The following is a 21,317-nucleotide window of genomic DNA, read 5'->3' on the forward strand; positions in this document are numbered from 1 at the left end:
TGTGTGTGTGTGTGTGTGTGTGTGTGTGTGTGTGTGTGTGTGTGTGTTGTGAGTGGGGGGGGCACTGTAGGAAGCATGGCTGCCCAGAGCTACAGGTCCAGGGTTGATTTCTCCCCCCGCCCCCACATTGCTTTCCCCTTTCACAGAGGTCAAGAGCACGGCAGAATTCCTCTCGTTCTTTATTAATTCACTTAATCATTGCCTTTCCTGCGCACTCCCTGCCTGCTTCAGTTAAAGCAATTGCCTTGTGGGCAGTGTCTCATGCCTCCTCCATAAGACAAGAAGTGCCTAGAGAGGTGGGGAGTGTCTCTTTTCTCCCAGTAGCTGACAACACAAACATCTGCTAAGGAAATCCCTGTAAACCTCCCCAGATCCGCCTGTGGAAACATTCCTGACTTAAGGCATAGGTGTATGTTCCAGTACCTTCATTTTTCTAAGAATTTTGTACATAAGATTTTGACCTTCTACATCCCCTCTTCCAGCTCCTCCCAGATCCACCCCAACTTTGGACTTGCTTTTGAAATCATCTACCTTTGCCAACCTCTGGCTAGACCAGGCAACAATGTCATCTTCCATCTCCTCCCTCTGTAATCCACGTGAGACAGAAAAGTGTGAGCAGAAGAGGAGGCTAGTAGTGGGAAGGGTCTGGCCTTGGGGATTGGCAAAAACTAAGCTCCAGTTTGAGCTCCACCACTTGGTAGCTATGGATCTTTCAGCAAGTTGCTGAGCTCCCTGATTGGAAAGCAGGTACCTCTCCCGTTGATGTCCTCAAAGAACAGGAGAAGCCTTCATCACAGTGCGGGGATGAAGTAGGATTTGAAGAGATGTTGTTCATCTTACATCTTGCCTGTGTGCTTATAGCCCATGCATGGTATGTAGGTTTGTGTCACGGGTGTTTCTATTTCATGTGGATGGAATGTGCAGGGAGGAATGAAACTGTGATCTGAGTCATCTGCCCATGTGCCTTTCGAGCAGCCTAGGCCTCCTCCACCTGGAAACATGAGGTCATGTTAACAGTCACACCTAAAAATGCCACCACTTCCTCTGTACATCAGGACCTCGGCCTCTCCCAGCCCACTCTCGGGTGTTTTTGGAATTCCTCAAGGAAACCTAGATGGCAAAACCATGATCCAAAACAAGAGCATATCATTGCCATGGTTACCAATCTCCGGGTAGGTGACAAAAGATACCCAGGGGTCTCCTTTGACCAGGCTTGCACAGTGCCATCTGCTGCATTCTTTCTGCATCTGGTCTTGCTTCATTCACCCTGGTGGTGACCGTTAGCACAGCCAGCGAGCCTACTATCCCACCTCAGCCCAGTGTCAGGGAAACTTTCTCCATGCCTGTGTAGACAAGGGACATCTGGGGAAGGGCCAGTGGGTGGGAATTAGACCTGCTGCTCCTCCCTATATGGACCTCTTGTGGGCACTAGGGAAGCTTCAAAGCTGGTTGATCCTCCTGTTCAGCTCCCTGTCCTCCCTTCTTCCTGGCTCTCATTCTCTACCCTTGCTCAGTACCCAAGATCTCTGTGCCCGCAGGGAGGCATCCGTGGCCCAGCTGATGAGCAAGAAGTACATCCTGAGGTTCCCGGCCCTGGAGACCTTGATGCTGGACGACAACAGGCTGTCCAATCCCAACTGCTTCGCCAGCCTGGCTGGGCTCCGGAGGTACCATCAGGGTACCTGCACCACCCTCAGCCCCGAGTGCTGCATCCGGGCTACACAGCATGGAGCGAGCTCCCAGCTCCGCCATGGCTCTGCCGCCTTGGCCAAGTCTCTCTCTGAGCTTGGCTTGGCAGAGAAGTGCGAGGTCACTAGGGTTATTTCTGGTCATGTGTGGGATTGCCCAGGATAATAAAACCCTGATCCTGAAAAGAAGAGACCCCCACCAATGAGCACACACACACACACACACACACACACACACACACACACACAAAAATCCCACAGAGAACTTTAGCTGCCAAGTTCTGCATAGTTGACAAAGATCCCTCCTCTGAATTGGTACTATTCACTGGATACTACCCTGTGCCCACTATTCACATATTGTCTCATTTAGTCTTCACCAGAGCTTTAACGATCAATAAACATTATCCAAATTATGAGGTAGGGCCACTGAGCCCCACAGGAGGTAAGTCCCCCCAACTCAAGGATACACAACAGGTATTCATGTCAAACCTGAATCCATGTGTATTCCCCAGCTTGCACAGTAATGCCCTAGAGGTAATATCACTGCTGTGGTTCTGAATTTACTTTCCTTAATTGAAGACTGAAGAAGTTGAGCCTGGACCAAAACAAGATTTTCCGGATCCCGTACCTACAACAGGTTCAGCTCCGTGATGGCACAGGGGACTGGGTTACAGAGGGGCCAAGTTCCCAGAGAGATATGCAGCCCCAGACGTGGGTATTTGAGACCCCGGATGAGCAACCGAATTACACCGTACTGCCCATGAAAAAGGACGTTGACCGCACAGGTGAGCCATGTCCCCGCTCCCCAGTGCTTGCTCCACTGCGGAGTAAGCTTCTTGGGTTAAGAATGAAAGTCTGATTCTGGGAGCTCCTGCATTCCAAATGACCTTCTCGGTGACTTCCAAACCAGCTCTGTCAGGTAAGATGCTTTCAAACTCTAAGTAAAAGTGGATAATTTTTTTAATCTCATATGTTAAGAAACTCAGAAGTAGGAAAGCCTGTGGTGTAATCCACAGTCTCATGGCTTCAGGCCTTTCTGTCTTCTTTGGGCACCAGAGCTGCTGCCTCTCCTGTTAGACTGGTTCCTACTAGGTTCCCAGAATGGCTCCGAGTCCCGAGGGTCGCACCTGCAGGGTGCCCTCCCCGAGGCAGAAAGGAAAGACCGTCAGAAGGCCAAGCCAGGCAGTCGAGGAGCACTGGGTCTCCGGGTCTCCAGTGTTCGACTGCCTCTGAGCTGTCACGTCACGGTGTGTCTGCCACCTGTTTACAATCGAGGAAGCTAGCGGTGGCCGCTCAAGTACAGACCTCTTGCACAGAGCTTGAAGTTGTATGTACACTCTTTACCCGTTCTCGCATTTCAATCCAGAACCTTCCCAGTGCCCCCGTGGGACCCTCCCAGGAAGTACCTCCTCCAAGAACAGCCCACCCCTGCCCAGCCTGAAGCGCATGTATACAACTGTACAGCATGGCTTTGTGCCCAGTTTTCACTCAGTGTTATGTCTGTGGCTTCATTAATATCTCTGCATATATCTTTTCCCCTGCTCTTATTTGCTCCATGTATACCACAATTTATTTCCTTTTCACTTTTGAGAGACATTCTGGTTGTTTCTAGTTTGGGGCTGTGGACTACTGTGGGCATCCTCTTACCATTAGGGGGGTACACACCCTCATTTCCTTGGGGAACATGCCCAGGAGAGGATTTGCTTGTTACACATCTCCAGATATCTTGAGCACTCATGGACACGGCAAACACTTCCCAGCACAGCTGACGTGTGTGATTCCCGGTCACAGCCTCCTTGAATGCTGATGCTTGAGTGTGGGTTAGCTGCCCTGCTGGCTGGGTATGCAGTGACGTTGCATCGTGGTTTCCATTTCCATCTCTCAAATGACTAGTGATGCTGAGTATCTTCTTATGTTTGTTGGTCGCTTTGATGTTCCTTTGGGGAAATACTTGTCTTTCACCTATTTTTAAATTGGAATATGTATCTTTTTCTTGATTTGTCAGGTTCTTTATGACCCTGGACACGAATTCTTCATAAACATGTTACCAAAAAAAAAAAAAAAAAAAAAAAAAAAAAACTAATGTGTAGTTTGTTTTTCTTCTAGCTCTTTTTCCTCCTCCTCTTCTGCTGCTGCTGGAGATCAAGCCTGGGCCCCTCAAATGCTCAGTTAGCACTCTACCAACTGAGCTATTCCCAGGCCATTTTTTTAGATTTCAAAAGTTCTTTTAATGAAATCTGATTCATCAATATTTTATGTTTTGCTGTTTTAAAATCTTGGAACCTATCTCAAGACTATGGAGATATTTTCCCATATATTATTATTATAAAAGCTTGATTGTTAAAATATTTGTCAGTGATCTGCCTGGGATTTTCACATATGGGGTGAGGCAGAGTCAAAGTTCACTTGTTTACATGCATATACTTTTGACCCAGCACCATTAATTGAAAGACTTGCTTTTCCCACTGAGCGGGGGGACACTGTTGATAACAGTGTGATTGTCTGAATTACTGTAGCTTTCAAGAAATGATTCTTCCTGAGAAAGCATGGGCCAAATGTCTCCCTTCCTCACTGTTACTTCATGAACACCGAGGGGTGTCCTGTGAAAGCCTTCCTGTGGGCAGGCCCCAGCTGCAGTTCATCAGTAACAGGGTATCTGGCCAGCCCTGGGCTTGGTCCCACCATTGGCCTGTCCCCTTCAATGGCTCTCTAGAAAGACTTGCATAAACTTTTTCATTTACTTACTTTATTATAGTTACATGAGGCTGCTTTCTTGAAAAAATAGTTTTTAACAGGTTGCCCCCATACCCTACTACCCTCCCAAATTGAAACGATACCAGAATTGAAAGCCGCTGTAGCTTCACAACTAGGTGTGCTGCTTGCTCGTGAAGTACTTTGGGTCACTTTCAGAGCCCAACAAATTCTGGCATCACTAAAGGCCTCCTCATTTCCACCGAAATCTAGGAATTATCAGTTGCCAACAAGATTCCACTGGGATTTAGCTAGAAGTTCACTTGACTGTATAAGTCAAGGTAGAAATAACCAATGTGTTTATGATGTTTTCCATAATGGTAAAAGAACACACCCTATCAATTTTCAGGTCTTTCATTTAATTTTAACCTTAATTTTTTTGTGTATGGATGTTTTGTCTACATGCTATGTCTGTGCACCATATTATGCAGTGCCTGAAGAGGGGCCTGGGGTTCCCTGGGACTGAAGCTACAGAAGATGTGAGCTGCCATGGGCTCTGGAAATTGAAACCAGGTCCTTTGAAAGAGCAGCCTGTGCTCTTAACCACTGGGCCAGCTCTCCAGCCTGATTTTCAGGTCTTTTAAAGTTTCTCCCAGGAGTGCGCTGCTACTTCCAAGTCTGAGACCGTGCACATCCATCATTAGATGTGTTTCTGGGTCTTTGCTCTCTTTTTATGCTATCGGCAATGGTGCTGCATTTTACCTTTCAGTCCCATCCATTTACTGCGAGGGCACAGACATACTGCACTCATCTCCAGCAATGTTTCAAAGTTAATTTCCTGCTTCCTTTCACCTGCAGGCTCTTTTGAATTAATCTGTGTTCATGGTGGCAGCGTCTATATATATCTCCCTTCTTCCTGTTGTAATAATTCTTAGCACCTTTTTATTGCTGACCAAAACTGTATGGATGGTGTTGAATAGAAGCAATGATGGAAAATTTTCTTTGCAACCTTAGGGGGAAAAGTGTTCAGTATTTCAGAAGTATATTAGCTGTATATATCTTTGTAGATGCCTTAAATTTTAAAAATATACATGTATTCCTAGTTTGCTGAGAGTTTTGGTTTTCCTTCTGTGAAATGGTGTTGAATTTTATTGAATGCTTTTTAAAAAAACTGATCAGGCTGATAATTATATGGATTGATTTTTGGTGGTGGGAACGTGAAAAAAAAATTTGAGATAGGGTCTTACCATGTAGCTTTGGCTGGCCTGGAACTCACAGAGACTTGCCTGCCTCTGCCTCTCTCCCCAGTCCTGGAATTAAAGACTTGCCTCACCAACCCCCACAACAGATTGATGGGTAGAGACCGCATTTTTTCTCTGAAGGGGTGGTGAAAGTGAGAGAACTTCTGAATGTTGAGTCAGCCCTGTGTTCCCAGGACAAGACCACCATCCCTTGGCCATGATGGTCCAGGAATTGAATTCACTGATACTTTGTAGAGGGTTTTCTGCATCTGTGTCCAAGAGGTGACTGGTGTGATGTCTTCCTCTGTCACGGTGTTTCTGTGAGGACTGATGAGCAAGGCTGTGCTTGCCTCAGAAAATGAGTTCAGGAGCGTTTGGTGTTTGCAAACTTCCCAGGAGAGTTTGATGCTGTTTCATTTCTTAAGTATTGGAAGGTATTATTTTGAAGCTGCCAGAGCCCGGATTTTCTTTGTATGAAGAGGCTGGAATCCGGGAAGATGAGAGTCTCCTAGATGACTGCCCTCCTAGACTCTAGACCTAAGACCCATTTAGACACAAGGCCAAGCTGCACTGAGCTTTGGTATCTTTGAGCTCAGCTGGCCTCACAGAGCTGAGACAGGTCTTGGAAGAGAGGACCCACCAAGCAGGTCAGAATTAGGCTGTGCTAACTGGCTTCCCACGCTAACCAAAGTAAAGCTTCTATTTTGCCGTTCATGGGAATCACAGATGAGAGCAAGAGGGCCCCTCCTCCGGTGCTGCCAAAGTCCTCTCATCCTGGTCACCTCCTGTCAGAGTCTAATATGGCCCGTTCTCTGGCAGACTGGTTGTTTGCTGCATGAACCTTTCCCAATCCCTGCTAGACCGCCAACTAGGAGAGCTGTTCAGTGCAAGCTTTGTCCCACCTACTCCTACCGGCTAGTCTCACGTGACCTTTCTCATTTTATCACGGGAGGGGCCCAGGCACCGGGTAAAGGGAGTGCTGCCTGCACAGGGTGCAGTCTCACAGCTGCTCCACCTTGGTCCTTAGGTTAAACCCAGCAATGGCTTGGTCCAGCCATCCCTGGACGAGCTCACTCTGCAGCCTCTTCCCTACCCCAGCCGTTCTCACCGACTAAGACATTGTTTCCAGGCTTTTGGTGTGTTTTCAAGTCCTCAGCTGGGATGCCTTCTCTGTGCCTTTCTCTTAGGAGACAGCTGGTTAGCTTTCTACCCTGTGCAAGCTCCCCACTAGCACTGGGACTAGAAAGAGCTTGCATGTCGCAAAGTTATGATGAAGGTCCATGTGACTGAAACACTGTGAGTGAGCAGAAGGGCAGCATGAGGTCAGGGTCCATTCAGGTCCCCCACCACATCCCCAGAAGGGGTAAGATGGGAGAATTGGGGAGGGGACCAACGGTGTGGGTCCCCAGCAGCCTGGCTAAGGAGTTGGGTTTTATCCCAATCTGATCCTTTTCCGGTTAACATCGGAACCTATCTGGGAGGTACCCAGCGTACACAGTGGGGAAGAGATCCAGAACTGATCCCTATGGGGTCAGTAAGCATTCTCACAAACATTCCCTCCCTCTCTTTCTGTTTCAGAGGTTGTGTTCTCATCTTACCCTGGATTTTCAACCTTACAGGTAGGAGGAACTGCTTCAAATTTGTGTTTGCTTTTTGTCCTACCCAAACAAGGCCCAAGGCCCTACACTAACAGGGAAAGTGCTGTACCCCCTGAGCTACACTCCCAGCCTCATCTGGATTACTTAAAATACTGGATACAGAGTAAATTCTTGTAAATAGTTGTACTGTACAAGTTAGTGAATAATGACAAGAACATTAAATGGTGAAACACAAAACTGAGTAAGTAAAATAGAGCCACAAGAGACATTTGTTTAGGTTCCACTAAGTGAACAAGTGTTTGCTAAGCACCTACTGTGAGTCAGCCCTATGCTGACCAATGGGGATGGGGGGGGGGTGAATGGGTCCCTGAGCTCATCGGTCCACAGACTCACTCCCATGCCGTCAGACACTGCTTAGCTTAGTACAGTGACAGCAGCTACCTCAGGTAATGAAACTGGGGCTAGCATCAGTTAAGTCCACCACTTAGCAAAGTCCTGGGGTTTTAGAAGCTCACAGAGCCCTCTCACAAAGGCCTCGAGTGGAGGAGCTCCTGCTATGTACACTGCTGCCCAGATCTGAGCCTTGCTGTCAAAGGTGTAGTGTTTGATTGTGTCAGTGTAGAATACCAGTTTTTGTCTCAGGGCAGAGCTCACTAAGCAAAAACCAAGCTCGTGGAGACTGATACAGACAAACTAAATATTGATGCATCCATTTGCAAGGAGAAGTACATCTCCACACCTAGACTCCCCGTATCCTTGAGACACTGCCCAGTAAGCTGCCACCTCACAGACAGAGCCGTGTGAGAAACTGCCAGTTAAGTGCTGCTGCGCAACCAGCAACCATTGACTTCAGTTCAGCTAGTTACTTCCCAAAATTCTTTGAGCTAACAAGGTGGTTCTGCTGGCTTTGCCACCATGGCAGGCCAGCTGGAAGCTAAGCTTCAAAGGATATGGCATGACCTAGCCTCTTCCTCGTCATCTTTTCATCCTGATCTTCTTAACAACAGGACAGTATCAGGTCCTTAGAGAGCAAGAAAGAAATGGCAGAGTGTGAGATTCGAATGTGTGACCTTGGCCACATTCTGTTGTCAAAGGAAATTGAAAGGGCAGCATGACATTACAGCACAGTGTTGACATTAACCAACCCAGAGTTTAAGGTCAAGCCTAGGGATATAGTTCCTAAGAAAACTATCTTCACTTTAGGTACCAGTCATGAAGGAGGGAGAAGACAGTAAGCTAGCCACACTGTGACCAACTTACCTATAAATTTGGGAGTCCTCACAAGCCAGCCCCTCACCCAACCCCACACCAGGTTCAATAATTCAGTAGGACTCAGAGACCTTGAGTAAGGGTCCTGCTCAGACAGCTGCAGTAGGACAAGAAAATGAGGCCAGCAAAATGAGAAGGCTCATAAGGAGAGATCCGGAAGGTCCCACCTGCAAAGCTCCTGCACTCCCCCACCCCCATGGAACCTGGCATCCCACCCTCCCAACACGTCGATGTACTCGCCTGCCAGGAAACTTGCCCACACCTCAGTGCACAACTTTCATTAGAGACTTCTTAGATGCTTGTTGGAGCTCAGGGCTCCTGTCCTCCCGCACTGGGTCTGACCTGCCCCATTCCCATCCCATTAGCAGAGTGAAAATGTGGTTCAAGGGATCCTGGCTAACAGGTAGTCCACCACTTAGCAAAGTCCTGGGGTTTTAGAAGCTCAACACCAAGAGTCTGGGGCAGGAACCAGATAAAATTCTTCACCATAAGGCAGCCAGTATAGTTTTAGGAGTTGCGTTTGGCTTGGTTAATCTACCAATTTCCTTTTCATGCTCGATTGGCCCTGAGCCAACCCAGGCTGTTGGGGAGCCCTGGAACACCAGGTGATCCAGATGAGCCAAGCCCGCCTCAGGGTTGGTCAGGACTTCGCTGTTGCTCCATCCTGAGTGAGAGCTGGGGGCTGAGGGCCTGGGTGCTGGGAGTTCCCTGCTGCTGTTCCCGTTCTGGCTAAGTTGACTGATTGGCTTTATCAGTGTAAATGCCTCCTCTGCTTTCTGGGGAAATGTCAGCTGATGCACAGAAGGGCGGCAACCGGGGCCAAGGTGCTGCGCGGGATGGCTGGGGGAAGGGCAGGGAACCCTGTGTCCAGTACTCCTATAGTATTCTGTGGCCCTGGAGAACTTGAAATTGGAACTTTGGATGCTGGGCAATTAGCTCACGTGGCCTCAGAGAATGTGGAGTCAGGATTCTGGCCTTTATGACCCTAGGTGTCTCTTTGGCCAGACTCTCAACAGAGACATTTCACCACATCCAATAGGAAGGGCACTGGCTGCTGCCAGCCTCGACTTCTTTTTAATCATTTTGACACTTTGACTCTGACTTTTTTTTCCTTCCCCTTCTAAGACAGCCAAGATATGTTCACTTCCTCCCATATTTGAAATTCTTCCTGTGAAGTCACTGAAAGCTCGGAACCAGACGCTCGCCCCACCTTTCCCAGAGCTGAGATACCTTAGCTTGGCCTACAACAAGGTAAGTGCTTCACTGTGTCCATGGCTCATAGGTGGGAGGAAAGAATGTGAACCATTCCAGCCCAAAGCCCGGCCATTTCTTCCCCAAATACAAATGTGTGGCCCTGGTTCTCAAGGTGGGCAAGGTTGCCTGTCATTTGCTTTGTGCTAGCCTCGTGCTAGGTACCGGGTGTACAGGTGTACAGAAGAGAAAGACCACGGGACTGGGGCCACGGATGCTTGCTGAGCATGTGCGGAAGCCAGGGTTCAGGGCATAAAGTAGGTGCAGTGGCATGCCCTACCATCCCCCACTGGGAGGTAGTGGCAGAGGATCAAGGCCAGCCGCCGGCTGAGTTTGAGATTGGCATAGGCTGGAGGCACTGGGTAAAGAAAGGGAAAGACTTGGTCTTTCCGAGCTTGGGGAGAAGGTCACCACTGGACAGGCAGCCATGTCCGCACGTCTGCTGCTGGGGGGAGTCCACAGCGCTGTGAAGGACGCATGCGGTGCCTGCTCTGACCTGACGTGTGGCCAGGAAGAGCGGTGTCAAGCTTGGGTGTGAATCACTGAAAAGGTGAAAAAGTCAGGTGAAAGGGGAACCGAGAGACACAACAGATCGAAAAGTTCATGTGTCTGGCTTCAGCTGTTTCCCGGTGTCTAGAATCCATGTCTTGCTTGGTTTTCTATAGGGTCTCAGTTGTTTTTGGTGCTGGAGAACAATCCCAAGCTCTTATATATGCTAAGCATATGTTCACCTGCTGAGCTTCATTCCTAGCCCGTGTTTTCCATTCAACTAAAGTACTTTTAATTTTTCCTGGAGTATTTGTCTTTACCCTGTGGGTTCCTGAGGAGTCGGTTGATTAATTTCGAGTCTATAGGCCTCTTCTGGCCTCTTCGCTTTGTTGATTTCTGATTCGTTCTCTTGCTAGGTAAAGGCGATTTGTGAGATTTTGTTTCTAAGTCTGTTGAAACTTGTTTTGTGGTTCCCTCTAAAATTGATGATTGTTCCGTGAGCTCTTAAAGCAACATGTATCTGCCGTGTGGAGACAGTGTTGGCGAATGTCCGCAAGACAAGACGTTGGCAGTGTCGCTCCTATTCTGCGTACTCTTGCTTGCTTATCACTCACTGACGGCAGTGTAGCCAAATGTCTGTCATGGGCCTGGGGAGATGACTCAGTAAGTGGCTGGCCACAGAAGCATAAGAACCTGAGTTCAAATCTCCAGCACCCACGTAAAAGCCAGCGGTGGCAGCACACGTCTCTAACCGGGTGATGGAGAGGAGCAGCTAACAGGTGGGTCCCAGGGCCTTGCTGGCCAGCCAGCTAGCTGGAACAGTCCCAGGTTCACAGAGAGACCCTATCTCAGAAAGGAAGATAACAAAGGAAGACGCAACCAGCATCTGGCCTCCACACGCACACTCGCAGGCGAGTGCACCCACACAGGTGCATACCGCACATGTAGAGAAGAAAAACCCGCTCGTGCCGGAGGTTTTGTTCTTTTCTACCTTGAGTTGTGTTGCTTTGAATCTGCTAGCAGGGACAGCCACATTTAGCACACATCTACGGAACACGGTCCCTCTGTCTCTGACAATACTCCTTGCTCTCGGTGCCTCCTTCGTCTTACTCCCGCACCGCTCTGTCACCTCCAGATGCTTCCCCAGTGCACGGTGTGTTTCTGTGCCCTTGCACTTGCAGCCTGTGTCATCTGTGCTAAACTGCATCCCTGTCAGACCACAGACCCTTGATCCCCACCAGGCTTTGCGGGGTTCTTTCTGCTGCGACCATCTGCAGCTATCAGTGCCCACCCCCTACCCAGGTCCCTGCATCTCTGGTTGATGGCCATTGACATCCCTGCCTCTCAGGAGACTGCTGCTGTTTGCTCCTTGGCACTTGCCGGCCCAAAGCAGGGAGCTGAGCTGAGCTGAGCTCCAGTCCTAGTCTTGGGCAACACTGTGGCCCGCATCTCCAAGACCACCATTCTCTTGGTCCTGCCTTTGCTTCTACCATGCAGGACCCTTCTTCTCTGCTCCATCTAAGGAACAGCAATTGCTCCCTTTCCCAGACGCCATGCCTTCCTAGGCAGTTGGCTGTTCTTATGGAACACAGAGGACCAGCTGTTCTCCTCCAGGCACACATTATGCCACGCTGTGCCATGTCACAATGAAGCCTTCTGTGGTCCTCTCTCACATCCACACACCATAACCACGCCCCTAGGAGCCTCGTTGCTTCGCTCTGGGGCCACAGCTGGACTTTATAAATTTACAGTCTTTAGCTGGTTCGTCCTCAAAGCGTGTGTAGCCCTGCCATGGAGCCCAGGTGAGCCAGTGTCACACTCTCTCTGGAGATGCCCGCTTTCCAGGACTGCTCTGAGACTGGAGTTCTCGGCCTGCTTCAGAACAGAGGGGGCGGGACTCCTTCCATCTTCTGTGTCCTCACCAGGACTGCCAGTCTTGTGTGTGCCAGCTAACTCCTCATTCCGTGTCTGTTACTTAATATAGACTACCGGGATATATTTTTGTTTGAGTCTGGGCTTGGTGTACCCTTAGCGTCCAGAATAACCTGATTCAAGGTGGGAAGTAAGTCCTCTTGAACGCTGTTTGTATCAGGACACAGACACAGCTGACTGTGGTACAATTTGTTTGGTTTGTCAGAGGTACAAGTTTTAAAAACCAATTCTGCCTCCAAACAGAACTTCTCCCCTTAAGGCCTTCACTTAGAAATGTGTCAAATGTAAAACGGTCGCTTTTACTCAAACATTAATCGATACTATTTAGCTATCAGATTTGGCAGATACATTTTCTTTAATCTGGGAAGGCTGGGTGAAAACCTATTTGACTAACCCACTGAGGGTGGGCAGAAATCAAAGTTTACTACTGGAACCCGTGTCCCTGAGGTCACCCTGTAGGGAGCAGGTTAGCCTGGGGCCAGATTCTGGTTGACAATCAGAACCCTGAGTCCATGACTTTCAGCTAGGGTTTGGTATCACAGACCATATCACACACACACACACACACACACACACACCACCACTACCGCCCCCACCACTCCCACCCCCACACACCCACCCTGGGTGTCCCTCAGCTTTTCCCTTGTTTTAGTTATAAACAGGATCTTGTGTCTTAGTTGACTTAATATATATTTCCATTCCCTTTGCAGTGCTCGTCTCTCACTTCCTGGATTGTCCACAGAGGCTTTGTGCCATCCTGGGCCACCATGACACACACACACTGACACACACACACACACCACAGGCACCTCTGCAGACTGAGCCTCCTTCTCTGGACTCTAGCAAATGGGTCCACAAGCTTTTTTGTAATGTTTTCAGCATTAGTGATTAACCCTTGAGCCTCTTGCACACTAAGCAAGCAGGCTCCGCCCAGTCACACCCCCAAGCCTGGCCACTTTTTTAGGGCCAGATGCTGCACCAGTCTGTTGCAGCCACTTAGCGCTGCAAAGGCGATATGAACACAAAGGAGAAAGACGGCGGTCTACTGAAGAGTGAGTGAGCGAGCAGAGGGTAAAATTATGACATAATCTGTGGGGCCTTTTCTGGCGAGATAGGGACCTATTGGGCTTAGTAAGCTTTCGAGCACTACAGCTGGCAGACGCTCACCCTTTCTAACTCTTCATGCTAGTCTGGCTACTTCCCAGCCAAATGCCCCAAATTACTTGCCGGTTGAGTCCCGCCTGGGCTGCTTTTGCCTTATTTATCAGGTCAGGTCAGGTCAGTCCTCGTGGCCAGCTTTGCATGGCTACATCCTTTCTCTCCCGCTTCCTCCTCCCTTTCTCACCTCATGGTCCCTACCTGAGACACCTCCCTCCCACCCCGGCACTGGATCAAAAGTCCAGCCTTTCTCTCTCCTCTGCTCAGTATTGGCTCTCAGCTTCTTTATTAACCAATCAGAAAATTGGGGAGCGATGTTTACACAACATTGATAGAGGAGATTCTTCATAGAAATGATAACGCCCATGTCTGGACATACCCCGATCTCAAGGCAGAGGAACCAGCAACTGGATACACCGCACACCAGACCAACATCTTTTGTTAGTCCAGTACAAGTACAATAGTGAACTATATACAATAGGTTTTTTCTTACAATAGTAAACTACATAAATAACAATCATGAAACAACTTAGAAGATTATCATGTAAGAATTACATTTACAATGTTCAGTCCATCTCTATTTGGCAACTCAGGAGAAAGTATGGTCTATCCTATCCTAGTGAGTTCAGAGTTTAATGCCCAAATCACTTTCTGTCATAGATTCCATTTATCAATCTAAAAATCTACTTAGATATAAAATTATCTTTTTAAAACTTTTCAAATCCTAAACAACTTAAGTTTAATTGTGAGAATATAACCATCTAGTCTTCAACCTCATCACAGTCTTGAGAAGGAATAAATACTACCGGAGTAAGCAGGAAGTGCAGAGCAAGCAGCTTCCAGACTATAGAAACGACAGAGACAGAAGATAGATGTGATCATGAGCCTGGGAAGACAGCTGGCCACATGGCTGGATAAGGCAAGATGGATGGGTTAACTTCCCATAGTTGAAAATGTGTACAGTTAAGGCCTAAGTTTTTAAAATTTTAAAGGTCTTGGTGTCTTTATTTTTAAGTTTTTAAAGGCCATCCTGGGGCACAGGAAATACAAACCACTGGTCACAACTGGCACTCAACATGGATGACACATTATCCACCCCCTTAAAATTCATATTCAGGTATTAAAAGACTGGCTGAACCTTCACAGTTTTCTAGGGTGCACTGATATGGTCCATGCCCTCTCCTGGTAGGCCTCCTAAGCTACTCCGCTCTCCCTCCCACCACAAAAAAGCACACATCCTGAGCCAAATACAAGAAGCTTCACCAAAGAGCCAAAGAACAGGAGACCAGTGACATTGGATCAGAGCTGACAGGATTCATCCTGGAGGGTGTTGATATTCTGACACAAGATATTCCAGTTTGTTACATTCTCCTGCCCAAGACTGCTTCAGTTGCTGTTCCTCAGAGCTTGCTCCCAGGATAGCTTTAGAAAAAGCTACTGTTCCCAGTTGATCCAGCCTTTCATACTGTTCCATACAGGACTTCACTTAAGCCTAGAATTAAGCCCAGACTCAACACGTAGAGTCTGGACCACAAATGTTACTGCTAACTCAATTAACCACTTTTTCTGGATTTCCTTTGGGTCTTCCAAAAAGACATCCTATGCCCCAAAATCAGCAGGAAGTAATCTTAAGAAGAATGACATCCCATTCCCCTAAGTTGGGGTGGGTAGGCTTTGGTTTTTCTGTTGGGCTGTGGATGTTTGTTGTAATTTAGGGGAGTTAGCTACAGGTTATTAAATAGTCTTGATCAGGGAAAAAAAAAAAGGCTTAGGAACTTAGACTCAAGGATTTCTCTTTCCTTTTCTTTATCCTTCTTTCCTTCTTAGGCAAGGGGGATGGGGTTGAGAAGAATAAAGGAGGGAATATACGGATAATACAGAAATAATGGGATGTAAAGGTAGATCATTAAATCTACTCAACTTAGAGCTATCGTCATTCTCAAATAAGGTTAATTTTACTTACAGCAATATGAATTATTATATATTGGTACAGATTTAAGGTTTTAATTATATAAATTTTGGTATACTGATACAAATTTAAGATTAACTTTGACACATACCTGTTGCAACTCTTATGTAAGGTATTGGACCTATACAATTCATTATAAATTTAAGGTTTACTTCCAATTCTTTAAAAGCTGTTATTATGAACTCTCTAGAATAAGTGGGAGGTGCATATTGGCAGTCAGATGATCAAACTCATGATCCTTTAGATACTAGTTTAGTTAATTACAAAAATATGTTCTCTATGTTTGACAGATAAAAAATTAGCTAGAAACAAACAATTCAGATAAGATAGACAGATGGATGGTCTTCAAAGACCTCAGAGATCCACAGAATATGGCATTTAAAGATTGTATTAATTTGGACAATGAGACAGGTCTGTTCCTGGCAGTACTCCTGTCTATTTCAAAGAGCATCAAAGGCTTCATATCATCAAAGGCTGGGTGAGAAAAATGCCCTTAGGTCAATTACAGAAAAAATACTGTCCAAAATTGGACAAACTTAATGCAGGAAAGTCAACTGCTGAGCTTTGCAAGGACAAGGTAGGCAAGTCCTTCAAAATTCCTGCTTTACAGAAAAGTCTGTTAAATATTCAAATCCAGAAGGCTGAAATGACGCACCGTTATAGAGAAATTTTAGGTGCAAGTGCCCTCTTTCATAGTGTTTTCCATTTTTTAATATGGAAAATACATATTTCTTCAAGTTTCTCCTTTTTCAGAAACATTGCTTTATTATTTAAACTTAATGTTTCTTTATATGACTTTCTATGTTCAGTTTGTTTTCTTTAGCATTTACGTACCTTTGAAAACATTTCTATTTTTCTTTCTTTGGAATTTTTTCTAAAAAATAATTTATTTCTATATGCATTTATTTACCTCTCCTTTATCACTTTTTAAATTAATATATTTTGTATGTAATTTTATAAGTTCTTTCCCATCTTTAAAGTATTCTCTTTATATTACTTGCTCTTTAAGGACTTTATTTTTTCCAGACTATCTATCTATCTATCTATCTATCTATCTATCTATCTATCTATCTATCATCTATCTATTTATTGACTGTCTGTACCCAGTTTCCCTTTTTTCTTCACATCTAAGTACATTTTCAAGGTTGGTTTTGTTTGTTTGTTGTTTGTTTTATTTTAACCTTGTTAGAAGTTTCTTTGTGCTCAGATTCCTTCTGTGTGTTCTCTGTCTCCCTCTGCTGGTCAGCTCAGACCCGTGCTTCTGGTGTCCTCATCCCTGACTTTCAGCTCACTCCTGCTGGCTCCAAGTGTCCCTTGCTGGCATTTGCCAATCCAGGAGAGCTGGGTGCCCTCCCCTCCCCATGACGGGCACCTGTAAGCTGCTGTCAATTGTGCTGGAAAGTGCTTTAGTGAGTCTCAATGAGCTGCCATGTTCCCAGCATCACACCAAGAGGTTGGCTTTTCAGAGCAGCTCGGATCTGGGAAGTACTTTGGCATGCTTCTGTGGTCTGTTGCCACTTGTCCTGGCCCACATGTGTGGCCTTGGGCTGCTGCTTCTGACCTCTGTCTGCTCAGAGCCTCTCCAAGCTACCACGCTTCTCAGAGCAGCTTGGTTCAGGAGGGTGGTGGCCACCTTCCGAAGCCCACAGAACAGGCCTGGGCTGCAGTTTTAAGCTCTTTCCCATCTACATGAAGTTGCTGGGCCCATGATGTGGCAGGTGTTCCTCAGCTCATCTGTCAGCACAGTACACAGAGAGAGAAGCGGTGGTGCAGCTCTGAAATTGCCAGCTGAGTTAGCTCACTGCTGTTTAAATGTTCTGCTGCACAGCAGGGCCTCTTAAGGAGCCAAGCCTGTGAAATGGAGTCAGCTTTGTTGCTCAATAGGGGCTCCAAAGTAGCCACTTTTGCAGCTTTCTTGTCTGGCTATCTGAGCTTCCTCAGGCTCTATGCTTGGATTTCTGTCTTAAGTTTGGATTGCGTGCCCCACATTGGACACCATTAGTAAAATTATGGTATAATGGCTGCTTTTGCTTCATCAGGTCAGTTCAGTCCTCATGGACAGCTCTTCATGGCCACATCCTTTCTCTCCCTCTTTCTTCTTCTTCTTCTTCTTCTTTTTCTTCTTCCTCCTCCTCCTCCTTTTCCTCCTCCTCTTCTTCTTCTCCTTCCTCTACCTTATGGTTCCTATCTGAGACATCCCCACTGAACAGGAAGTCCAGCCTTTCTCTCTCCCCTGCTCAGGCATTGGCTCTCAGCTTCTTTATTAACCAACCAGAGGAAATTGGGGAGTGATGTTTACACAATATTGATAGAGGAGATTCTTCATAGAAATGATAACGCCCATGTCTGGACTGTACCCAGACCTTAGGGGCACAGAAATCAGCATCTGAATACGCAGCACACCAGAACAACGCCCAACAGCAGATGGCTCTTTGTCCCTCCTAGTCTCAGCACAGCCTCCGGACCGAGTGGCTTTTACACTTTCAGGTGCATTCAACATGCATTCATGACACGTCAAAATTATAGGAAATCAAATTTCAGAGCCCATAAATAAAACTTTACTCTGGCTATGTGCTTATGAATTGTCCAGGGCTGCATTGAGGTTGTAAGAGCAGGGCTGAGTCAGGGACAGTGACTCTGTGTGTCCCGACACACTCTGTGTCCCACCTGGCTCTTGACAAAAGGCCTGGTGGCCCCTGGTCCACGTGAGGTAGAGAAGCCACTCGCCCCAGGGCAGCCCAGCGAGGCTCCAGTAGCCAACCCTTATGCCTTCTGTGTCCCTGAATCCAGCCCCACTCTGGGTGCCTCTGATCCCAATGGCCCTGACTCCACTCTACTGCTGTCTCCGTGTTCTAGCTACTTTACTCAACATTGCTCGTGTATGTTTTGTCACGCAGACCCTGGCTTATCAATTTACAGGCTGAGTGCTCAGGGGCTCCTGGCCCCAGCCAGCCATGACATGTCTGTTATCATGGCTCAGCTTTATTCCATTGACAAGTGGGTCCCTGCCCTCTGGCCCTCTCCACTGAATATATTGGGGCCTAGGATTGATGGAAAGGAGTGCCCAGGAGGCAGCTGATGGGATGCTGGAGTGCACAGGCATGCTGTCAGGAAGACGAGTTACATACAAAGTCAGTGCCATGCCAGCAGCCCGCAAGGCTCTCAGAGACAAATTCTTCTGATTATCTGCCTGCCAGTATCCTTGATACTTTCATATCCAGTGTGGATAAGAGATTTTTCTCTTAAGGATACAGCAATGGGAACTGGAGGTTTGGCTGTTAGGAGCACTGGCTGCTGTCCCTGAGGACGCATGTTCAATCCCTAGCACCCACATGGTAACTCACAACCAGCTGTAATGTAACTCTAGTTCTAGGGAGATCCAACACCCCCCTCTGGTCTCCGAGGTCACTGCACACATGTGGTTATTGTTCAAAGATGAAACAGTGGTAGCAGAACCCTCGGGCAGGAGGGCAAAGTGTTCTGGGCCCAAGCAGGTCGATGGTGCATGGATAAGGCTTTGCCTATGATCCCTCATCACCGCATCAGTTCCGCAGCCTCTCCTTGCTGGCCAGCATCCACCAACATGTCTCCTGGACTTACTTGTTCTAGATCGCAAAGGAGGATGCCATCCTGCCAGCAGCTCTCTTCCCCTCCCTCTGTGAGCTCGTCTTCCACAACAACCCTCTGGTGGCACACACTCGAGGTAAGATGGCCACAGATCTGTCCCCCCAGCCCAGTGCTTACTGTTAGCCCTAGAACTCTCCTTCTCACCTCTCAGATGCTAGGCCAGACCTGATGAGGGGAGGGGAGGCTCAGCTACCCTGGAGAATGAGGGCACAGCTGACATTGCTGAGTACCTGCTCTGCACCTACTTGCCCTGACAGAATCCCCCGGCAAGCAGGTGTCAACCGCAAGAACTCTGGTGGAAACCAAAGCTCGAATCAGTTAGGCTCTGCCCAAGGCCACTCCAGAGGGAAAGCAAACAAGCAAACAAACAAACAAACAAGTGCTGGGAATCCTGAATTCTCTAGCCCTTACTTCAGTTCTTTAAGTCATACCTGCTGGGTTGCAGAGCAGGTCTGTGTGGTCTCATTTCCATTTCTCCTCTGGGGCTGGCCCAGCTGCAGGGCTAACCCTGCCCTCAGTCTGATGGAGTTCTGTTGTGGTGCCTGTTATTCTAACAGCCTGCTTCTCTCTCTCCTGTGCGTTCTCTCTCTCTCTCTCTCTCTCTCTCCCCCTCAATTTCTCTCATTCTATCTGTCTCTCTTTGGGGTCACTCCCTCTCCCTTTCCCCACAATAAACTTCCTTCCTTAAACCAAATGTTTTTTAATCAATATTATAAGCTTGGTGCCATAACTCAGATTCATGACTTATCTAGGTTCTCCCAGCATTCCTCCGTCCCTACCTGCTACAGGACATGGCTGGCCTACCCCACCCTCCACCCTGAACTTTCCAGGCCAGGGGCTTCCCCTTCCCCATAAAAGCCAGAAATTTTGTTGCTCTTGCTTTCTCTCTCTCCCTCTCTTTCTCTTTCTGTCTCCCTTCCTCTCCCTTGCTCTCTCTCCCTCTTTCTCTCTCTCACTGTCTCTCTGCCTCCCTCCCCCCACTTCCCCCTTCCCTCTTTCATGCTGGCCAAGAGCTGCTTCCCAATGAACCTGCATTTACATACTTTAACTTGTCTTATGTAAGAAGCAGTCCAATGCCCTCATTCACACCTCACAACCTCTTCGTAGTTCCTCATTTTTTAATTAAACAAAAAGGGAGGACTGTTAGTCCAATAGCCTGCTTTTAGGTTGACTTCATACCTGCCATGGCCAGTGCTCAGGATGTAAGAACCTGCCTGCCTCCTGCTTGTTCTCTCTCTCACTCCCTTGACTTCTCCCTCTCCCTCTTCTCCTTCTCCCTCTCTCTCTTCTTTCTCTCCTCCCTCCCTTTTCCCCACAATAAACTTCCATCCTTATATCAAATACGTTTTGGTGGAATTTTACTCAATATTATAACAGTGCCCACCATCTTCTGGCCAAGACCTAACAGCTGGAGATGCAGTAGAGTGCTGGGCCTGTTGTGACCCCAGTGGTTGCTGAACCTTGCTGCACAGTGTCACAGCAGCCTGTCTGTGCATCACTTCCTTGCTTATAGAGTAGGGATAATGCGGCACCTACTTCCTCAGATTGAAAAGTGCAGTTACATTCATACATGCAAAGCGATTTGACCAGTGCTGGACACACAGTAAGCCCCAGGAGATAGTAGCTAATCAGCATCGTATTCTCCTCCGTGACACCAGGGATCCCACCTCTGCTGAAGAGCTTCCTCCAGGAGCGCCTGGGCATTCGCTTAGTTCGAAGGAAACTGGTAAAGGCCAAACACCATATGATCATGCCTCGGAAGGAGTCACGGAAGGTAAGCCTTCCAGCCAGACCCTGGGCCTGGGGAGTGGAGGCTATTTTTTAACACACTCGAGAACCCTGCTCCTCCAGCCAAACCGGGAACCTCTCCATTGACTCCAAGGCCTTCTCCTTCCCTTGTTAAACACAGCCAGAAGCAGAGGTGATAAGACAAAGAGCCCCAACAAGAGGAGGGAAGATAGAAAGCCTTGCAGGTCACTGTCAGTGATCCCCTAATTTCACAAAGAAACTAAGGCCCAGAGAAGAGTGGGGAGAAATCAGCCTTGACATTAGAAGACCAGTCTCTGTGTATAGCTGTCTGATCTTTGAGCTGCTGGTGTTTCAGCTCTGGAGCCTCATAGAGCTGCTGAAAGAGCTGGATGAAGGGAGTCATGAAGCTAGAGTGCAGAGCCCAAGCCCTCAGCCGCACAAGTTCCTGGGGCTAGCGAGAGCTCTGAGTGCGCAGGACTAGATGCACAGCTCTGCCGCAGACAGGCTGGTTTCTGTCCCTCCAGCAGGCTTACGAGGCCTTACTTCTGGGGCCCACGAACTAGTAATTATCATCCTCTTGATCTGAAGGAATTTTAAAAGAAAGAAAGAGAGAAAATCTGTGAGAAGCTTCTGTCTCCAAAGATAGAAACATCTG

At 47.6% G+C, this 21,317-nt stretch overlaps 1 protein-coding gene across 5 annotated transcripts in view; it reads left to right on the top strand.

The window, feature by feature from the left end:
• Positions 1-21,317, top strand: part of Xrra1 (X-ray radiation resistance associated 1) — a 64,241-nt gene that overhangs the window by 37,601 nt on the left and 5,323 nt on the right. For 2 of the 5 annotated variants that reach the window (XM_055623089.1, XM_055623090.1), the window contains exons 7-12: positions 1,539-1,667; positions 2,268-2,473; positions 7,199-7,239; positions 9,613-9,738; positions 18,896-18,989; positions 20,572-20,687. In XM_055623089.1, coding sequence (XP_055479064.1) covers positions 1,539-1,667; positions 2,268-2,473; positions 7,199-7,239; positions 9,613-9,738; positions 18,896-18,989; positions 20,572-20,687 — 712 coding nt within the window. Of the gene's footprint in view, positions 1-1,538; positions 1,668-2,267; positions 2,474-7,198; positions 7,240-9,612; positions 9,739-18,895; positions 18,990-20,571; positions 20,688-21,317 lie in introns of those variants that run through there. The other 3 variants (XM_055623091.1, XM_055623093.1, XM_055623092.1) reach the window with 3 other exon arrangements.

The sequence above is a fragment of the Psammomys obesus genome, unplaced genomic scaffold (genome assembly GCF_907164565.1).
Source record: "Psammomys obesus unplaced genomic scaffold, mPsaObe1.curated_primary_1811, whole genome shotgun sequence".
Lineage (NCBI taxonomy): Eukaryota > Metazoa > Chordata > Mammalia > Rodentia > Muridae > Psammomys > Psammomys obesus.